Consider the following 18,022-nt stretch of genomic DNA (forward strand, 5'->3'; position numbering starts at 1 on the left):
CTCTGAGAAGTAAGCACTTCAGCATCACAGAGGCACGATTGTCGTATCAATGGGGAGACGTGATCTAACCAGAAGCCGGGATTAAAGCTCTACATACAGGAAAGTCCTACTTAATGGTAGGATATGATGGGAAGGGTTTCTCTGCCGGAGGGTCGATGAGCCCAGTGGGCGCTCTCCACACAGATTTGGTATTCCAGTTACTGTACCTGCCCTGTGCTGGCAGGAACGGTTCAAAGTGGTTGTATCCCATTAGGGACTGGCCAACAGGGACATGAACTGACAGAGGGCCCGCTGATCCATATTCCAGATGGAAGGGAGGGATGCCCTAGGATGCTCTGTGCTAAGGTTTACAACCTGGTGATACACAAAATGGTATTTATACATTGGATTCGATGAACGATCGCTTTGGCTTTGCAGATGGGACAGGACTGACGTCCTTACTGACGTGAGGCTGCTGGTTTGATGCCACCTCCAGGTGTAAACGAGGAGGTTGTTTGGGTGCTCTGTGGTCCTGGCAGCGGCACTGGAGCTCCTCACGTTCCTTTGCTTGCACACCGTTCTGGCTGCCATCCCCTGAGGCAGACCCAGCAGAGGCAGGTTTAGTCTGGTAGTGTTTGACTGAGAACTGCTCAAAGCCTGAGGATTGAGTGCCCCAGGAGGCAGCGGTTGCTGGTGCTCCATCCAGTGCCTGAGAGTGCCATGTGCGACTGGACTGAGTGCTTTGCTGCTGAAACCTCGCAGTTTTATCCATGATCCCCATAAACGGGGTGTTGCGAGGTCTGTGTTCAGCAATAGCACTCTGAGCTGGACTGACGTTGCTCTCCTTCAGTCGAACATCTGGGCCCAGCCCCTTAACACTGTCCAGAAAAACACTGCCTGGAGTTAAGCTGCCGGTTGAGCTGGCAGGAATCATGGTGCTGGATGGAGAACTGGTGGAGATGCCACTGGTTACAGGACTTTGTTGCCTCACTTCACTGAAATTCCCTGCAGCTTTAGACTGACTTGGAAAAGAATGGAAAGAAACATTCTCATTCTGCTGTGAATGGGAACTCTGAGACTTCTCGTCGTACAGCTCAGAACCAGGGCCTGTGGAAGTGCTTCCAGATAATGTGCTTGTTCCACCCAAGTGCTGAATTCTGGAGTGCCGGACTGGCAGAGGGCTTTGGGGAAGATGCTGGAAAGATGATTGTGTCTTTGTATTACACTGACTACTTCCCACTCTGGATCCAGGCTGGATGGAGCTCAGGTGCTGGTTGGTTTTTACAATCTGCGCCTGCTTTGTTGGCTGCACAATCAAGCCTGGCTCTCGCAAGTATTTACTGCCTGCTCTGATCTGAGGGGAGGCAGGTCTGGCTTTCTGCTGAACCCCATCTTGAAGGGTCCTGCTGTATGGGGCAGCAGCCAGGGAACACCGTGGCCTTTGTGGAGAGGAAACTGATTCATCGGGGTGTGGCCGTTCGTCCTCCCCGTCTTGAAGATTGAAGTCCTCGTTCGCACCTTGTGCGATGCCCTCCTCCTCCTGATCAGAGCTGTTACCCTGTGGTGGTGGCTGTGGAGACTGCTGCTTCTGCTGCTGTGCTCTCTGGAACTGTCGGCATTCCTCCTCCACGCGAGCCAGAAGCCGTTTGATCTCTGGGTTGCTGGGACACAGCTGTGCGGCCTCACGTAAGTCAGCAAGAGCAGCCAGTAGCTTTCTGATGAGGGAAAAAACCGTAAGTGATGCAAACGTGGTGCTGTCTGCTGCTCATCCACCTCCACCACCGTCACAGAAACACTCTGGTTTGTCACCTGCTGCAGGGGGCGGCAATAGAGCAACTCGATGTTCTCTGACACAAGAAAGTTTCCTACAGTGAAAGCACAGACCCAGCCCTTAGCCCTTCTCCCCATATCCCAGCAGCTTTTCCAGTACGGCAGCAGCAGTCTCCTGGTGACACCGCGACCCAACGCTTTGCTTCCCAGCCCTTTACTGTTCTCTTCTGAACGGGACCTTGCTGCACGGTACCTCACAGCTACTTCTTCTTGTGCTTGGACAAGACACGGTGAATGACAAAGGCACCTCTCCCTACACAGCTGCTGTGCCCGTAGAGCGCACTGTTTGTCTAGCTTAAAGAGGTGGTACCTCCTCCTTCCCCTTGTTTTTACCTGGAACTGCTCATGATTCAACTTGCCCTGTCCTGAAAAAGCACCCAGCCACTACTGGTAATAAACACTGTGGCACTGCAGTTTGGCACACTGTGTTCTGCTGAGGCACATGGAGCAGCCCTCACATCTTACACTGGCAACATCCCTCTGCATATCAGATAGTTACTTTCTGCACCGCCTAATCAATACCTAAGTGTGTATTTGATACTGCTTTCAGGTTTGGCTGGCTTTAACTGATAGAGAGACCACCTACACATGGAAAGCGCACAGGGGAAAGAATTTGCTCTTTGCAAATTCCAGATAAAACTGGTGGAAAAGAAGAGCCACTGAGAGTACTGGGAAGATAAAAATGCACGGACTTGTAACAGTACCTGCTGTTCCTCTTGGCTCTCGCTCGAGCATAATAGGCTTCATAGGACTTGGGTTTCAGATCCAGGGCTTTGGTAGCAAACTCCTCGGCCATTCCAAAGTCCTAAGAATACAAACAAAGGTACTCGTTACACACACTGCCAAGAAGAGCTTTGTTCATGGTGGTGCCTGAGTGGTGAAGACAGCTCGTGCCATCATAAAGTCCCTTTTGTTAGCTGGCAAGAGCAGATACATTCTCAAAGACTGAGAACAGACATCATCTTGCCAACCTTGTCTCCTGCCCAAGGGAAACCGACTCCAAGGTTGCTAGTAAGCAATGCCAACGTAGATAAGATATGGTTAGTTTCAAACCAAAGATGTTAAAATTCAGGTTGCCCAGGGAGGTGGTGAAGCCCCATCCTTGGAAACATTCAAGGCCAGGTTGGATGGGGCCGCAAGCAACCTGAGCTGGAGATGTTCCTGCTCACTGCAGGGGGCTGGACTGGATGGACTTCAAAGGTCCCTTTCAATCCAAACCTCTCTTAATTCCATGAAAATGCCAGACGAGACAGCGCGTTCAACAGGATAAATGGTCACCTTGGGCAGCACAGCTTGAGAATGTGTTTGGAAGAAGGCCAGGTAAAGACCCAGGAATTTAGACAAAAACAAGAGACAGTGGGAAACAGGTTGGCCTAGTGCAGAGCTTGCTTTGCCCAGGTAAGTGACAGTTTTAGAGAACAATTGCACTGGATGTAATGGATTTGGTCTTCATTTAACAAGAACACAGAATCAGAAGTCAGTAAATTGCAGGTTAAACCAAAGTCTGAGATTAACAAAACAGGACTGAAACAGGGGCAGAGACAGCTGAGGGAAGATTAAAGGTTCTGCCAAGCGTGGTGCTACATGTTGGAAGCATTAACACCAAACCCCACCCAAAATGAGGTACCAGGCAAGAGCAGCGCAGTGAACTTGAGCTTTGGATGGGAGGGGATGCAGGTCAATTAGCAGGAGGTAAACGGGGGCTCATCCCTGAGATGTGGTGAGGGACATGCACACACGCATCGCCGGTCACACAGCCACTCTGCTGTTGGTCTGATGGAATGGAAAAAGCCCCTCTCCTCTGGGGAGGCATTGAGAGAGGCAGCTCTGGCACAGTGAGGAGAGGACTTTGAGTGCTGCACGAGGCAGCGGCAGAACCACCCATGTGCAGGCTTGGGCTCCGATGTTCAGATATCTTTCAAATGGAGCAGGTGCCAAGGACAAGGTGAATGGCCGGGGAATTAAGGAGCTACTGTTTGGAAAACAAGAACAGTGTCAGGTACATTCAGAAGCTCAGGCACCTTTGCTCTGATGGTCACTCGGGTTCTCACCAGCCACATGGTACAAAGCAGCCACAGACACAGAGGCGGCCACAGCGGCAGGCCGTGCTGTGGGATAGCAAAAGGAGTGCTGCTACAGGTGCCACTCAGTCTTTTACAGGTACCAGGAACACCCAGCCATTCATTGTTCCCAAACAACTGGATTACACAGGAACAGCTGTAAGAGATCCCCACAGCAACACAGCCTCAGCTTACGAATCGTCCCTACTCACTGACCCAAAAAGCCCAGGACCAGGATACAATTGAAAAGGATTCTAAACTAGCAAAAACCTGTGTCCTGGTGCAAACTCAGCAACACTGAAGTCTGGGATTCCCAGTGACAGAGTGGCAACAAATGAACAGCAAGAGCTTACGTTTGTTTTCCGGCGACATCGAGACAGATTTAGGTACAGTGAAACTCTCAGCTCATTGAAGGCTTTCATTTCTTCTCCAAATCCTTCCCTCGGAAACTTCCTCAAGGCGTACTGGTAGCGCTGGGCTGCTTCCTTCATCTTGCCTTTCTAAAATTTAGGGAACATGATCCTGTTCACAAACTGAATATTGCAGTACTGTTGCAAAAAAGCAGAATTATATTTGACACCTATGGAGAAGCACTCTTCACGGAGAAACACAGAGCCATTTTAAAAAACAAACACACACGTTATGAATTACCCTTACACACAGACACCGGCGGAGCATTTCCATCTCAGCCGGAGGTTGGGCTTGTTTCTGAGCTCATGCCTTTAATGGCATTTCACCAGGATGTTTGCATTAACACAAACTGCCTGTACAGAAAAATTCACGTACGTGCGGTTTACGCAGGATTCACCTCCACAGTAAACTGAAGACTTGAGGCAGTTTTGCTAATACCACCAAAATCCTCGAAGAATGGTAGGAAAAGCCAATCTTTGGGGTGACCAGACAAGAAATGTTTCTCTTTATGAATATTTTACAATTTAATATATATTTAATTCCTTTTAACACTCCGTGGTCAAAATTTACTGTGGAAACTGTCCCGGAAAATAGTTAAGATTTGTCTTCTTTTATTCAGCTGGAGAGCTGAGAAGTAGTTATTGCATACTGTGAGCACACCCAAATATGTGTTACTCCACAAAATAACCGTCCATTTAAAACCCTCTGGCAAATAAATAAGTAAAGCATATTGGAAAAGCTTTAGCAAGCTCAGTGACCCCACAGCTCCGGCAAGTCCATTCAGATCACTGCAGTGCCATCATGCACACAAAACCAGACACAAGCGGGGAATTCAGCCCCTGGTAACAAACTGGGAAAAGGTCTTGGTACCAAGTCCTGCCAAGTTACGCTGTGGTCTCAGAGTCCAGGCAGGGTTCAGCCTGTGGAACAACCCGCGGAGGAGCGAAGAAAAGGAACTGGTGCTGCCAACACGGTGGTACCCGCTCCCTGGGCACCAGCGGGTCCCAGTCCACCACAGCACTGGGAAGTGTGACACCGGAGAGCGGCCAGGCTCAGCAGAGACCTATTCTCCTGCAGGCCGAGAAGCGTCCTGTGCTGAAAGGTACCTGAACCCATTTCATGCTGCCAGAGCAGAGTGAATGATGCTTAAAGCATACAGCGCTGTGCGGCACCAGTGAAACGGCACGGGTGTACCACATATCTTACAAAACACATTCCAGTCCCTCTCCTGAGCAACAGATCACCGCTAGTAAAGAGAATGTCATCTTCCTCATCACATCTTTAAACAGCACAACGAAAGAGCATTACCATAAAGAAAAGGATTTCGCAAAACATCACTCAAACAAGGCGCTTGCAACCAGCACGTGACATTCTGCATTCTCTTATGCAACTGAGTGTGACACAGGTTCACAGAGCAACTTGCTCAGCAGAGAGGAATGTACTGGAAATGTTACTTCTCTTGTTTTACGCAGGAGTTTTCAGTGATTCTTTCCTGGGTTGTCACAATTTCTTGGTCTCATTCCCAACCCAAGAGGATGTGCAAGCATACATCTTGTTTGAACAGAAAAAGGAGGGATAAAGAGCTTTAATCCGCCCTCCGAGAGGAGTCCAGTTATAATGCACTGCTATCAAAAAAAAAGTCTACCTACTTTGTACAGAACATTTCCTTCTTCCATCAGTTTCTGCAGCAGAATAAGGAGGATAATCCGGTTTTGAGGTGGCCATTGCCCATGCTGCATTTCCTGCAAGTTAAATTTTAAGGATCTCTGACAAAAGGGAAGAAAGTGTGTTTTGGTATCTATTCACACGAGAAAGCTTAATCCTGCTTCAGCAGATATTCCACCTGCATGGAGCTATTCTTATTCTTGCGCTTATTCTTACTCTTACTCTTACTCTTATTCTTGCGCTTATTCTTACCTGTGTATGCACATGTATTCCAGACATGCATAGAGCCTTACTGCCCCTGCCGCCCCACCCAACCAGAACCCAGCTGTTTCATGTCGCCCCGGGCTAAAGCCAGTGCAGGACAGGAGAGCCACGGGTAAGTTCAGGCCTAAGTAAGGACATGTATTTGATCACACTTAGTACCCAAGTAATAATAAACAATGATTCAAAGGTACCACAGGTCCAACAATTGCCATACACACACCTGCCCACTGATGATACGTGTATTTGGATGTAAACCTTTTGCCCACCCTTTGCAGAAATGTACAATTCTATAATTTAGTAAAAGAATGTTATTTAAATGTAATCCTTAATCCAAGTCATTAAATTACACCAGACTTAAGTAACACCAATAGCGTAATCATCATTTTCTTGTTTAAGTATAACATGACAGAGCAACCACGTAAAGACGGACTCCTCCAGGCCTCCTCATCAACATCCATCTGAGAAAGGAACACAACACAGTCACTTGTGTCTCCCCACTTCTGAAGCGAGTTTGGAGTGCCTGCCCTTAGAGGAGAGACTGGTTTCTTTTGAGCAGGTATCTGCAAACCATACAACCTGCACAAAGTCTGTGTGCACGTCAAGTCTGACTCATCTATGTACATTACAGGCAGGGCAATAACCCTAGCAGGGCAGATATCAGGTGTTTCTCGTGCACATAGGACCATCTTACTGACCTAATTTGGCTCCTTTTCTCAGCAGCATAACCACAACTGACGTGTTCCGGCACCCAATGGCTCTGTCAAGGGGCCGCATCCCACTGTGGTCAACATGCTCAATCGTTGCTCCTTTCTCTACCAAATACTGTACCTGTGGAAAGAAACATTACAAGCTATGTGACATCATGTTTGGTAGGCAAGGCAGAACACTGAAATATTTAAGCCACCACCTAATCTTCCTTGTGATATACTGGGGATACGCTCCAGAGAATGCCTTCCATTTCCACGTGCTCAGACTGGGGAACAACACAGTTTGTGCTCGGGGCCTTCTCCACAAAATGGGAAGCGTATGGGTTTCTAGCAGGTCTCTCCCTGTCAGGCAAGGCATGCACAATACCTATCGCGGATGAGTAATGCTGCCTTACGACAGAGAGGCAAAATCTTACTGCATTTCATCTGTTCTGGTAACATTCTGCTCCCTCCCACATCTGTCACTCAGGATCCCTATTCCACTCAGGCACTCAACTGACAGTGACCCGTTCAGGTCACCTCGATGGGTTTGCAGAGGCTGAACACAGAAATTTCTTTTCTGTGTCCCACAGATGTTTGGTTTTTTTTCAGTTCCAGTTCATCCAACACAGATTATAAGTGCTACTTTTTATTGGGATTTAAACCACTGACAATGAAGTACAACAGCACACTGTAAAACAATAGCGTAATGCTGGACCTCTGTCCACAACCACCTTGGTGCTAAAACCTCATCCAGAAAAGGCTTTTCTGTGTAAAGGCTGGCACTGCAATTTACGTGCCAGAAGTGCGTGCATCTTGGCTCCTCCCTCCAACCGCCCTTTCTGGTCTGGCTGGCAAGTGCTTTTCTAAGCTTTGTTCCGTATTATGAAAATTGAGCACATGCTTTGTTTTTCTGTTCTGCTTACAATGTCAGCGGTCACCGTAAAAGGCTGCCAGGTCTAGGGGTGTTCGTCCGTTTTGTCTGTCTGATCAGTTGCTGCACCTTTCTCAACTAAATACTGCACCACTTCCCTGTGGCCTTTCAGACAGGCCCCAGCTCAAAGCCGTCAGCCCCTCCTTGTCCAAAGATGACATAGCAGCACCTGTAAAAATGAAATAACTTTGTGATGAAGACGTCTTGTTTAATAGGCAAAGCTACCTAACGCGCTCAGATGCAGGCTCTGGTACAGCTGCACAGCCCTGAACCACTGTTCATTCCCTACCTTCAGAAAGCAGAAATTCCACCGTGCTCAGATGTCCTTCACAAGAAGCCACCATAAGTGGAGTTCGGCCTTGCTTGTCACTTACATTCACATCAGATCCGTGCTCCACTAGAAGCTTGGCGATCTGAAACAAGAAAGAGCGATCTGAAATAATCTGGCAGGTGTACCTTTTAACCACAATAGCACAAACTTAAAGAGGAGGACTAAAGTGTTATTTACAGTGATCACTGACAACTCCTGTGCAGCTCCAGCTTTAACTGTTTGCTGTTGAGGGCCTTCTCCTGACAGGAGGGCCCAGCACGAGGACAGCTCTGGACTGTAAGGCACAGAGGCAGGACAAAGGATCTGAAATTGCCTCTGCTCTTCCTACAGGAAATATCACATTTTAACTGCCATGCATTCTCTTTCAGGGATATGATAAGTAAGGCTGTCACACAGCTGCTAGACTTTGGAATCCTTTGTATCACTTCAAATAACTTCAGAAGGTGCTTCTAAGCATGTCCTGAAGCTGCTGCAAATGGGCACTAATTTATTCCAGGACTAGAATGGAGGAATCCAGGACCGCTTCCCAAAAGAACCTGTTTAACTCAAAGATGTGTCCGACCTGCCAGTGCCCCTGCCGGACAGCGCAGAAAAGTGGAGGAATCCCCCTCCGATTGGCTCTCGTCACAGCTGCTCCATGGTCAAGAAGGAATTCGCAGACCTCCAGCTTTCCTCGTCCTGCAGCAGCTGTCAGGGCTGAAAAACGCACTGCCATCAACATCACCATGTAGCTTTCCACCACATCTGCTGAATCCCCAGTGGTTTTAAACTCGGCTGCTCTACCAGATTTTCCTACCTATTTTCAGACTCAACGGATCAGTCACTATCAAGGTAAGCCAAAAACCCACAGACATGCTCTTGTAAATAAAAAGATGATTCTCAATGAGAACAACTGTATTGTGTGCATAGCTCGTAGGCTAAAAGGAAATTCTGGATGACCCCATCACCCTCAGGTAGTTCCTAGCTCCTTTTTGTTCACCATTTTGATCCTGACAAGAAAGCATCACCCCTGTCATCAGGCCTTTCCCAAAGGTGCAGACAACAGCAGTGCTGGGATTCGGCAAAGGGGCTGTGACTCCAGTTTCAGCCTGCCCTGTTCACTTGAGCCCTAGCAGTGAAGTCACCAAACATCAGGTGTTTAGATGTCTGCAAAAAGTCTGTGTCTTGGACAATTTAGCTTCATTCTGCACTCGTCAGAATTGTTTTCTCTGTTTTTGACAGTGAAGAACACAGCAGGTCACCCAGCAACAGTTCCAGTTCCTGGGGGTTAGCCCTTGCTCGAGGGATTCCTGTACATTTTCCAGGCCACAAGAGACAGGAAGCTCTAGTTCACCTTAAAGACCTGTTTTGAACCAAAAAGTGTGTTCCTGACCCCTGCACCCTTTCACCAAACGGGTACTGCTCTCAGGGAGCACTGCCTGGGACCAGCAGGACAGCGCGGTGCCATGGACACTGGCGCCAGAGCCACCCAGCACAGCAGAGCAGCAAAGGTGTCCAGAGAGCAGTCAGAAACCCCCTGACAGCATCTTTATTTCAGATGCTTGTAAGATACCAATGACTGCCTGTCTCTGATCATGATGTACAGCTTACGAGAAAGCAGGGCACTCCCCCACATTCTGCACTGATCCTGTGACTCTGCTCAGCACCTGGATGCTGCAGTGCTGCTATAGGGCGGTACCTTTACATGTGTCCCCTTCTCCTCTAGCTCGCCGTTCTCCTGGCTTTGCACTTTGACACCCACTGAAACGTGACAATAAAATATTTTCCACACCATGATTTTCCTCCCTCTTCCATTTCACTCGCATCAACTTATTGTGTGTTCTAAATGGAGCTTGAAATTAGAATGTTTTTTTGTGCTGCTCGTGTTGAAGTGCCATCGGCAATGTTAACATTGTCTCGCAAACGGGCTCACGTGCTGACTTCCGCGAGAACCGGCAAAGGACCCACTCCTCCATTTTCTCAATCCTAGTACCGTGAATGTTCTAACAAGAAGTGGGTCAAACTGAATTTCTTATTACTCCTTTTTTAGCATTTTCAAACATGATAAAGTAGAATTCTTAACATTGCCAACGGCGTCTGACTTTGCCTGCAGCACAATTGGGGCTAGTGTCTGGGTTTGGGAACTCAGTGGATTTTGTTTGTGCACAGAACAAAGAGCGCTTGCTCTCCGGTGTTGAAAGCAGCTCGTGACAGTCACTCAGGGAGCCTGCTCCCCCACCTCTGCAATCCCAGCTGTTTAGTGAAACTGAGATGCTACTCCTACAGTAAAACAGAAACCTCCAGCTGCACAGTTCACTGTCTTTAACAAGACATCTGGCATTTCCCATACAAAGGCAAGTCCTTTCATCCACTGCCTAAGGAGAACACAGGAGCATTTCCTGCAAACACAACTCCTCAAACAGCTAATCTGATGACATGCAACGCTGAAGCTTGCAGCACTCCATTTCCACAGTTCTCAATTTCATTAGGAAGTCAGTACTTACAGTAATTTTAATATAAAATAATCTCAATACACGAGATAAGTACATTTAATAAGTTTAAACTCTCTATCTATAAACTACATTTCATTATTAAAACTGTTATTTTCCCATGACTTTTACACCAGAAAATTATATTTAAAAAATCAGAATTAAAACCTCTCACTTCTGAAAGGAGCAGCTCTAATTAGGGAAAATGCGAGAAAGGAAGTACCTGTCTCTCCCCACAAGGCATCATTGCCGTTGATGTCTACGCCGTGGTCCTTCTCCATCGCCAAGATGTAGCAAACCACCTGCCAAAACAGTGAGCAGAGATGCAGTGTCACAAACACATCAGCTGCCACTTACAAGAAAGAGCAGTGGGTAAAAGATGTAAAACCAACGAGAGCGCTTCTCTCAGTGCACACAAATCAAAGGAAAGGAATATTGTTTCTAATCCCTCAAAGCAAGCCCAGTTTAACAATGACTGAACGCTATTGCAAGCAGTCCAAAACCAGCCCGGCCCACGTCCACTAGCTGGGTCGGGACTTCACATGGGTACCACTGACTGAGCTCCTGGGTGACCCACACATGCCAGAATCATCACAAGGAACAATGCCAAAAATAAAAATAGAGCATTCCAGTAAAGTGGGGAAATTCCATATTGTCTAAAACAAAGGGAAAAACCAGAATATTTGCACACATCTGGTAAAATGGAGATCCCTGTCTCACACTGTCAATATCCCAGCTGCTTTCCAAAATTCTTCACACAAGGGTTTAAGCATGTTAGATTCCTGATTTTGAGTTCTAAGTTCTTTTCCTGTTTTTAATTTTATTTTATTAAGGAAATCCTTTGGTTTGTAACCACCTTCTAGCAAAATATTATTAAATAACCCCCTCCTCTAAGGGCTCTTTTACACAGATTTTCTAATGGGAGACAGGATCGCAATGACAGAGGTGTTGGGACGCCATGGGAGAAGTCAAAGGTAGAAAAGGAGAAAGGACAGCGTTTCAGGTTGTATGAGAGGTGTGCATACACTATGGAAAATCCTAAAATCTGAAATGCTAGAATATAATTTATTTAAAATTCATGAAATATACAGGTCTTTTCTAGCTAAGAAGAAATAAGCTTCCTCCATTGTCCTAAAAATATAGAAAGATGGACACTTTCAGGAAAAGCAACTATATTTGATTAATGTGATTTATTTGGCTGATATCTAGGAATCGACTGCTTTCATTGTACCAGTGCATAGCAAACAAGAACTGTTATGACAGTGAATGAATTATCCATCAATTCAAGTTAATCATAGCTCAGAAACGTCAAATTTCCATTGTGAGGCACCAATGGCTCATATGTCCTATAATAAGGTCACTCACTGCGCATGGACATTCTGTATTTGACTCACATAAACAACTTTAAAAGATCAGATTCTTCATCTTATGGTAGTTAAAAACAGATTTTAAAGAAGGGAATGCTGAAATGGTTTTAACTGACGAGATTTCAGGTTTCCACTTTTGGCACATCACTTACAATACATGTACACCAAATCCCATCAGCCCAGTGTGATTTCTATTCAAGTGCCTTCACTTACTGATTGCTTTTATATTAAGGTTAAGATTATTTTCCCAGGGAACAGGAGATGTACTTGTATTACCTAAATATCTGCAGCAGTTTGAGTATTTCTGATATGTTTACTTTGAGTTTTCCTTAGCTGAGTATCACTGTAATGCTGACAAACACGTCTTTTATCATGTACAGGCACCCAACCCCAGATTCCTGTCCTAAGTGACCTTTAGCTGAAGGCTGTAACTTGACAAGTGCGTCTGGTTAGAAAGCTAAGCACGTGCAGGGGATGTGCAATATACAATTTGTTGTAGTATGAGATAAAAAATTCAGCCTAATGCAGAAACACACTAGGGTGGGTCACTGACAGGGAATGTCATCATTGCCACTAAGGATTTAGGGCAACTTCCAAGAACAGAGAGGAACAATTATATAGAAAACTACATATAAACAAAGTCTGAAGCAAATGATATTGTTGGATAATTGAAGGCAGCATTTAGAACCACTGCTAAGAATGCACAATACTTGAAATACCACAAGTTTCAACAGTTCTGCTTTCCAAACCTCCTTTAAATACAGCTGTGAGCACTGTCGTACAATTCTGATAAATCCAAATAGCTCTGGAAATACCTGAACTCCCAACGCACCTGACAGTGTCCCATGCTGGAAGCTGCTGTGAGAGCTTGTTGCAGTGCCTGGCTTTTTCTCAGTGAGTTTTGTTCCTGGGAAGGCGTTATCCAAACAACATTGAGCAAGTATTCAAGGATCTCACAGTGCCCTCTCAGTGCACTGTGCACCAAAGCACACTGGCCCTTCTTGTCCACAGAGTCAGCCTGCACGGGGAAAGAAATGTCCACAGTTCAAACACCATAGTGGAACGTCATGGAGAGGGGGAAGCTCCCGAGCACCACAAGAGAGCAAATGTCACTCCTGTCATCAAGAATGACAAGAAGGATCTGGGGAATCACAGGCCAAACAGCCTCGCCTTAGCTGGGGGTGACAACAAGACTAATCCTGGAAACCATTTCCCAGCACACGAAGGACAAGAGGTGACTGGGAGCAGTCAGTGTTGGGGTTATCAAGGGAAAACGTTGTTTAACCAACCTGACAGCCTTCTACAATAAGGTGACTGGCGTGGTGGATGAGGGGAGAGCTGTGGACCTTGTCTACCCTGACTTTAGCAAGCCTTCTGACACTGTGTCCCATAACATCGCTATAGACACGTCAGTGAAGTACAGGTAATGTATGTGCACAGTGAGCTGCACCCAAATCAGAAGAATGGCATGGCCAGAGGGGTGAGATCAGCACACACGGAAAAGGTCTCATGGAAGTATGTGCAAGGTGTTCTGGATTCTCTTGCTGCCCTTGCCCTGACCCAAGTCTGTGTGTGTTAAGTTTTCTTAGGACTTTGCAAAGCTTTTCTGGCTGCAAAGACTGCGATCCTCTTCATCAGCTTACCTTTGCACCTTTCTTGCAGAGCAGTGAAACTATGCTCATGTGACCAGCGGCTGCTGCGTACTGAGTGCCGTCATCCCGTTTTCTGAAGTTCCATCAATAGCAGCTCCAAATTCCAGTAGAAGAGTGACCACTTCTTCATGTCCAAGGTGCGACTGGACACACAGAACTGGTGCATTATTGAGCACTTCAGTCCTGTAATTCACATTGGCTCCTGCCAACATCAGCAGCCGACTCACCTAAAATTTAATTTAAAACAATTTTTTCCTCAGACTTGCCTGTGTTTGTTAAGAGGCTCACAGCTGGGTTCAGGTTCTCATACATTACCCCCAAATTCTGATGCTCATTTTATTGGTAGACATCAACTTTATCACATACATTGCAATATGAAAGTTTAAAATCATCTGTTAGGAAATAGATTATTGTAATTTCTGAACTACATCGTGTGTGTGTGTGATTGCCAATAGAAAGGCTTAGCAGTTGGCTAAAACTGCACTTGTCTGGTTGGATTTCCCTATTCACAGTCCAGGAGTTGAAATAATAATGCAAAGTTTCTGGCATCTGACATCCTTTTGCTCTCAGGGTATTTTAGACGACTCCCCTTGTACAAGAGGATTCTGCTGATGTCTGCCCGGGGGGTACACCTGGACCCTGAAATGCAAACCTCACACTGATCTACACTACAGAGCGTGGCCACATCTGGATCGGGAGAAACTATTCTTTCCATCAAAACCATCATGGAAAGCTGAACTGGACCTTAACAGCTTAAAAAAGTGCATGAAGACTTGTCATGAAGGAGTGACAGATGCACAGTGGTGGCTTTTGTCCTAGAGTTACATCAGTCTCAGCATCCATCACCAGGGCCACAGCGACAGCAGCAGATGAAGCACCGATTGTACAGGAATGCTCGCTTTCTCACCTTCACATTGGGCGTGTAGATGTTCCGCAGAGAAGCCAGGGCTGCAGACAGTCCATCCGTACTATAACCAATCCACAGGGCTTGCAGGTGACTGGAAGAAATTCCAGTCCTTTTACTGAGACCCTGACAGAAATGATAGAACAGGAAATCTCTCTGTAGGATCAGAATACCATTATTATCTACATCTCACCAGGATAAAGAGAAGTAACCATTTTTTTTATTAGCACTTCCAAGTATTTCACATAAGCTTCTAACAAATGGTTAAAGCAACTCAGAGGGATATCTGAGACGCGTTCATATGAACAGATTATAAAACCTATCAAGCTGTAAGCTTTACCTTAAAAATGTGAGCTTTCAGTATATGATGACCAAGTTCCATCGTCTGTTGGCGGTTTAACTTCCCCTCTTGTCGAGAAAACATGAAAGCCAGCAGAGCATGTCCATTCCTGGCAAAAAAGGGTGAAGAGAGAACTGCCTTAATATTCTGGTGATTAAAGGAGTCCAAATGATCTGTTCTTTCTGTTCTGCACCAAATAGACACGCTGTTGCTGCACATAATCCTCACTTATTTTGCTGTACTAATGACCTATTTTTTCCATTGCCCTGTGAAGGGAGTAAAGTCAAATGCAAATCTGCAAGTTCTACAAAGTCAGTTATGCATCGCGACCTCTGACACTGCTGGTCAAGTCTGCCTCTAAACTGACAGGAGGTTTCATTTTGGAAAGAACTAGGCACGCTCGTGCTTTAACATCACTCTCTCCTCTCACCAACTGCTGCATCCAGTTACACAAACCACAACTGCGGGTTTTTGCACAGGATTCCCTGCAAGTTTCGTTTACCTTGGCTCACACAAGAAGTCGGTATTTTCACCATCCGCTCTCCATATGAGCCACTCCCTGAAGGAGGGATGGCAGAACATCCGTGTTTTGTCGCGTCTTTTTATCAGGAAACACGAAAGGGCCTCCATCCGTTGGGTGAAATCTTCCCATTGCTGTTCGCCGCTTATTTGGCCTGCGTTAACAGCTTGGAAAATCTGGTCATCTGTCATGGGATGCAGGGATGCCAGGGCCACATTTAATATCGGCAGGGCTCGCTCGAAAGCAGAGTTTGTCATGAACTTCATATTGCACTGCAGTAAGTACAGTTCTGACAGAGACACGGGAACAACCTTGTAGCTTGCACTTTTGATTACTAAGTGACCTTTTTGGAAAAGATCCAGAGTGAGTTTCAAATAGAGATAGATCCCAGGCTCCTCATGATCAGGTGGTTACTCACTTTCCCAACAACAGCCGCATCAGCTTTTCCATTTAAAGAGATGTTGTTTAGAATTTCCTGGCTGTTATTAATTCTGTACTGAATATAAGCATTCAAATCGTCATAGATTTCTTTGTTGTCTGGAAAATTGTCCAGGGATATTCTGAAAAAGGGCAGTGAACTTGCTATTTCCTGTGAGGGGGAGAGAGAAAGAAACCCACACAGGCATTAGAGAATTCCAGCACTGGAAACTCAACATCTCTGCATCTCTGCTGCATTCTCTTCTGGAACAAGCACTGGACAGAGTAAAGAGAAACTCAGCATCTCTGCGACGGTTTTGCAAACACTGTCCCTTGGGAACGGGCAGAACAGCATTTCTACCTTTGATCATCTGTCATAGGAAGGTCAAATACTTTATTGACCGAGCTCAGACAGGAAACAGAACGGGATGAGCTAGAGAAATGATCACTTCCACATTACGGGAACAGAGAACAGTTACCAGAGCTGGACCCTAGGGCAGGCCAGGGGAAGGTAGAGGGAATGATCTATTTAAAACCACCACAACTAATAAGAGAGAAAGAATCTCTGAAGCACACCGCACCTTAACTCTGTCAAACCAGCCTTAAACCCTAGAAGAGTCGGTTGGAAGAGACCTATAAAGGTCACCTCGTCCCACCCCATGGCACATCCACCTTCACACTGCGCTGCCTTGCACCCTGTCAGCTTGGTGCATGGAGCACCTACTCCTGCCCAGACAATCTCTCAGTTCTTAGGGAGCAGTTCCTACAGAACTGGACCTCAGTCCTCCACCAGGTGTTCTCCTCTGAGAGGGAGGGGTGCCTGGTCATGCATGGCACAGGACTGCAGAGCTCTATCTCTAGCACTGCCAAAAGAGAATCATAGAATGGTTTTGGTTGGAAGGGACCTTAAAGTCCATCCAGTATTCTAACTCCCTTCCACAGGCACAGATGCCTCTCACTGGATCAGGGTGCTCAAAGACCCATCCATCTTGGACTTGGATGCCTCCAGGAATGGGGCAGCCACCACCTCTCTGGGCAAATACAGGGTGCTCCCTCAAAGGGACGGAAAAAGGACTAAAACCAGACACATCTTCATCTTCAAACTGAAGAAGACTACCATAAAACAGTGTGCACAGTGCTGGAAACAAACCCAGACCAGTGTTCACAGCGTTCTGTCCACTGCAGGAACATGGGGGGCTCTGTATGGCCTCACCTAAATGCCCTCAGGATTTCTGCAAGTATCTCTTAGTGGCTTAGTTTCTGACAAAAAGCTTTAACCAGCAGTTTGGAGACTAGCTTTTTCAGAGCAGCAAACAGCTGACGAGATGCACAACAGTAATAAGGTCATATATCTCATCAACAGAGATAGTGAGATTGTGGCTCATCCCTTCCTAAAAAGTGACAATGCAGAACTTAATGCTAGCAGAAAAAAGCACTCCAACAAGTAAACATTGGAGGGAAAAATCCTATGGGCTTCCAATTACTTTTGTATTTTCCAAGCTTTCAATCTTCATCTGCCCATTGCACTCCTGAAGGCCAAGGACACACACTCTGATTCACCTCTTCTATTACTGATTCTACCAGTGTACTCAGGAGAGGGATTCAAACAAGAGTCATCCGATATTATCCCTGTGCACTGTAAATAAACATGCAACAACACTGGAAGGGAGGAAGAGAAAAAAACCCCAAAGAGACTTCACTTTGAATTTCTCTTTTGTAACAATGCACCTGCTCTATATAAAGAACACTTAGTCTGAAAGAGTAAGAAAAACATTGAAAGGTGTTTTTACCTGGAGGTTGGTTCTTACAGTCACAATGAGCTTCAGCCAAGGAGGAAACTTACAGATCACGCTTGAGAGAAATGAAGAAAGGGTCTCGCCATAATCAGGTTTATGAAATTCAGCATCATTTAAGCCATCTATCAAAATTATGTAGTCTTCCTCAGGAATTTTCTGCTCTGAAATGATGCAAAAAAAAAAAAGGAGGGGATGAATACAAATTCCCCTATCAGTGACATATTTCTATCCCCAAATTTTAAACATGAAGAAATAAAAATGTATCTTTATGCACAACAATCCATCTTACAGTGTTTTAAGTGTTATTCAGGAGATTAAAAAACTACAGTGAGAGATGTTAAACACCACTGCCATAACATGAAAAAAGTACCCTTCAACACAAATGTGCCTTAACTTCA

The 18,022-nt window shown here is 45.9% G+C and overlaps 1 protein-coding gene across 1 annotated transcript in view; it reads right to left on the bottom strand.

Moving 5' to 3' along the window:
• Nucleotides 1–376: 376 nt before the first annotated feature.
• TANC1 (tetratricopeptide repeat, ankyrin repeat and coiled-coil containing 1) overlaps nucleotides 377–18,022 on the bottom strand; it is a 49,832-nt gene continuing 32,186 nt past the window's right edge. The window contains 21 exon segments of the mRNA XM_054069224.1: nucleotides 377–1,694; nucleotides 2,514–2,614; nucleotides 4,223–4,369; nucleotides 5,930–5,983; nucleotides 5,985–6,022; nucleotides 6,905–7,037; nucleotides 7,822–7,830; nucleotides 7,832–7,875; nucleotides 7,878–7,947; nucleotides 7,949–7,998; nucleotides 8,119–8,242; nucleotides 8,723–8,856; nucleotides 10,852–10,930; nucleotides 12,828–13,013; nucleotides 13,639–13,700; nucleotides 13,703–13,874; nucleotides 14,555–14,677; nucleotides 14,892–15,000; nucleotides 15,394–15,796; nucleotides 15,799–16,000; nucleotides 17,619–17,785. Of these exon segments, the coding sequence (XP_053925199.1) occupies nucleotides 377–1,694; nucleotides 2,514–2,614; nucleotides 4,223–4,369; nucleotides 5,930–5,983; nucleotides 5,985–6,022; nucleotides 6,905–7,037; nucleotides 7,822–7,830; nucleotides 7,832–7,875; nucleotides 7,878–7,947; nucleotides 7,949–7,998; nucleotides 8,119–8,242; nucleotides 8,723–8,856; nucleotides 10,852–10,930; nucleotides 12,828–13,013; nucleotides 13,639–13,700; nucleotides 13,703–13,874; nucleotides 14,555–14,677; nucleotides 14,892–15,000; nucleotides 15,394–15,796; nucleotides 15,799–16,000; nucleotides 17,619–17,785 (3,725 nt within the window).

This window comes from Cuculus canorus, chromosome 6 (genome assembly GCF_017976375.1).
Source record: "Cuculus canorus isolate bCucCan1 chromosome 6, bCucCan1.pri, whole genome shotgun sequence".
Taxonomy (NCBI): Eukaryota; Metazoa; Chordata; class Aves; order Cuculiformes; family Cuculidae; genus Cuculus; species Cuculus canorus.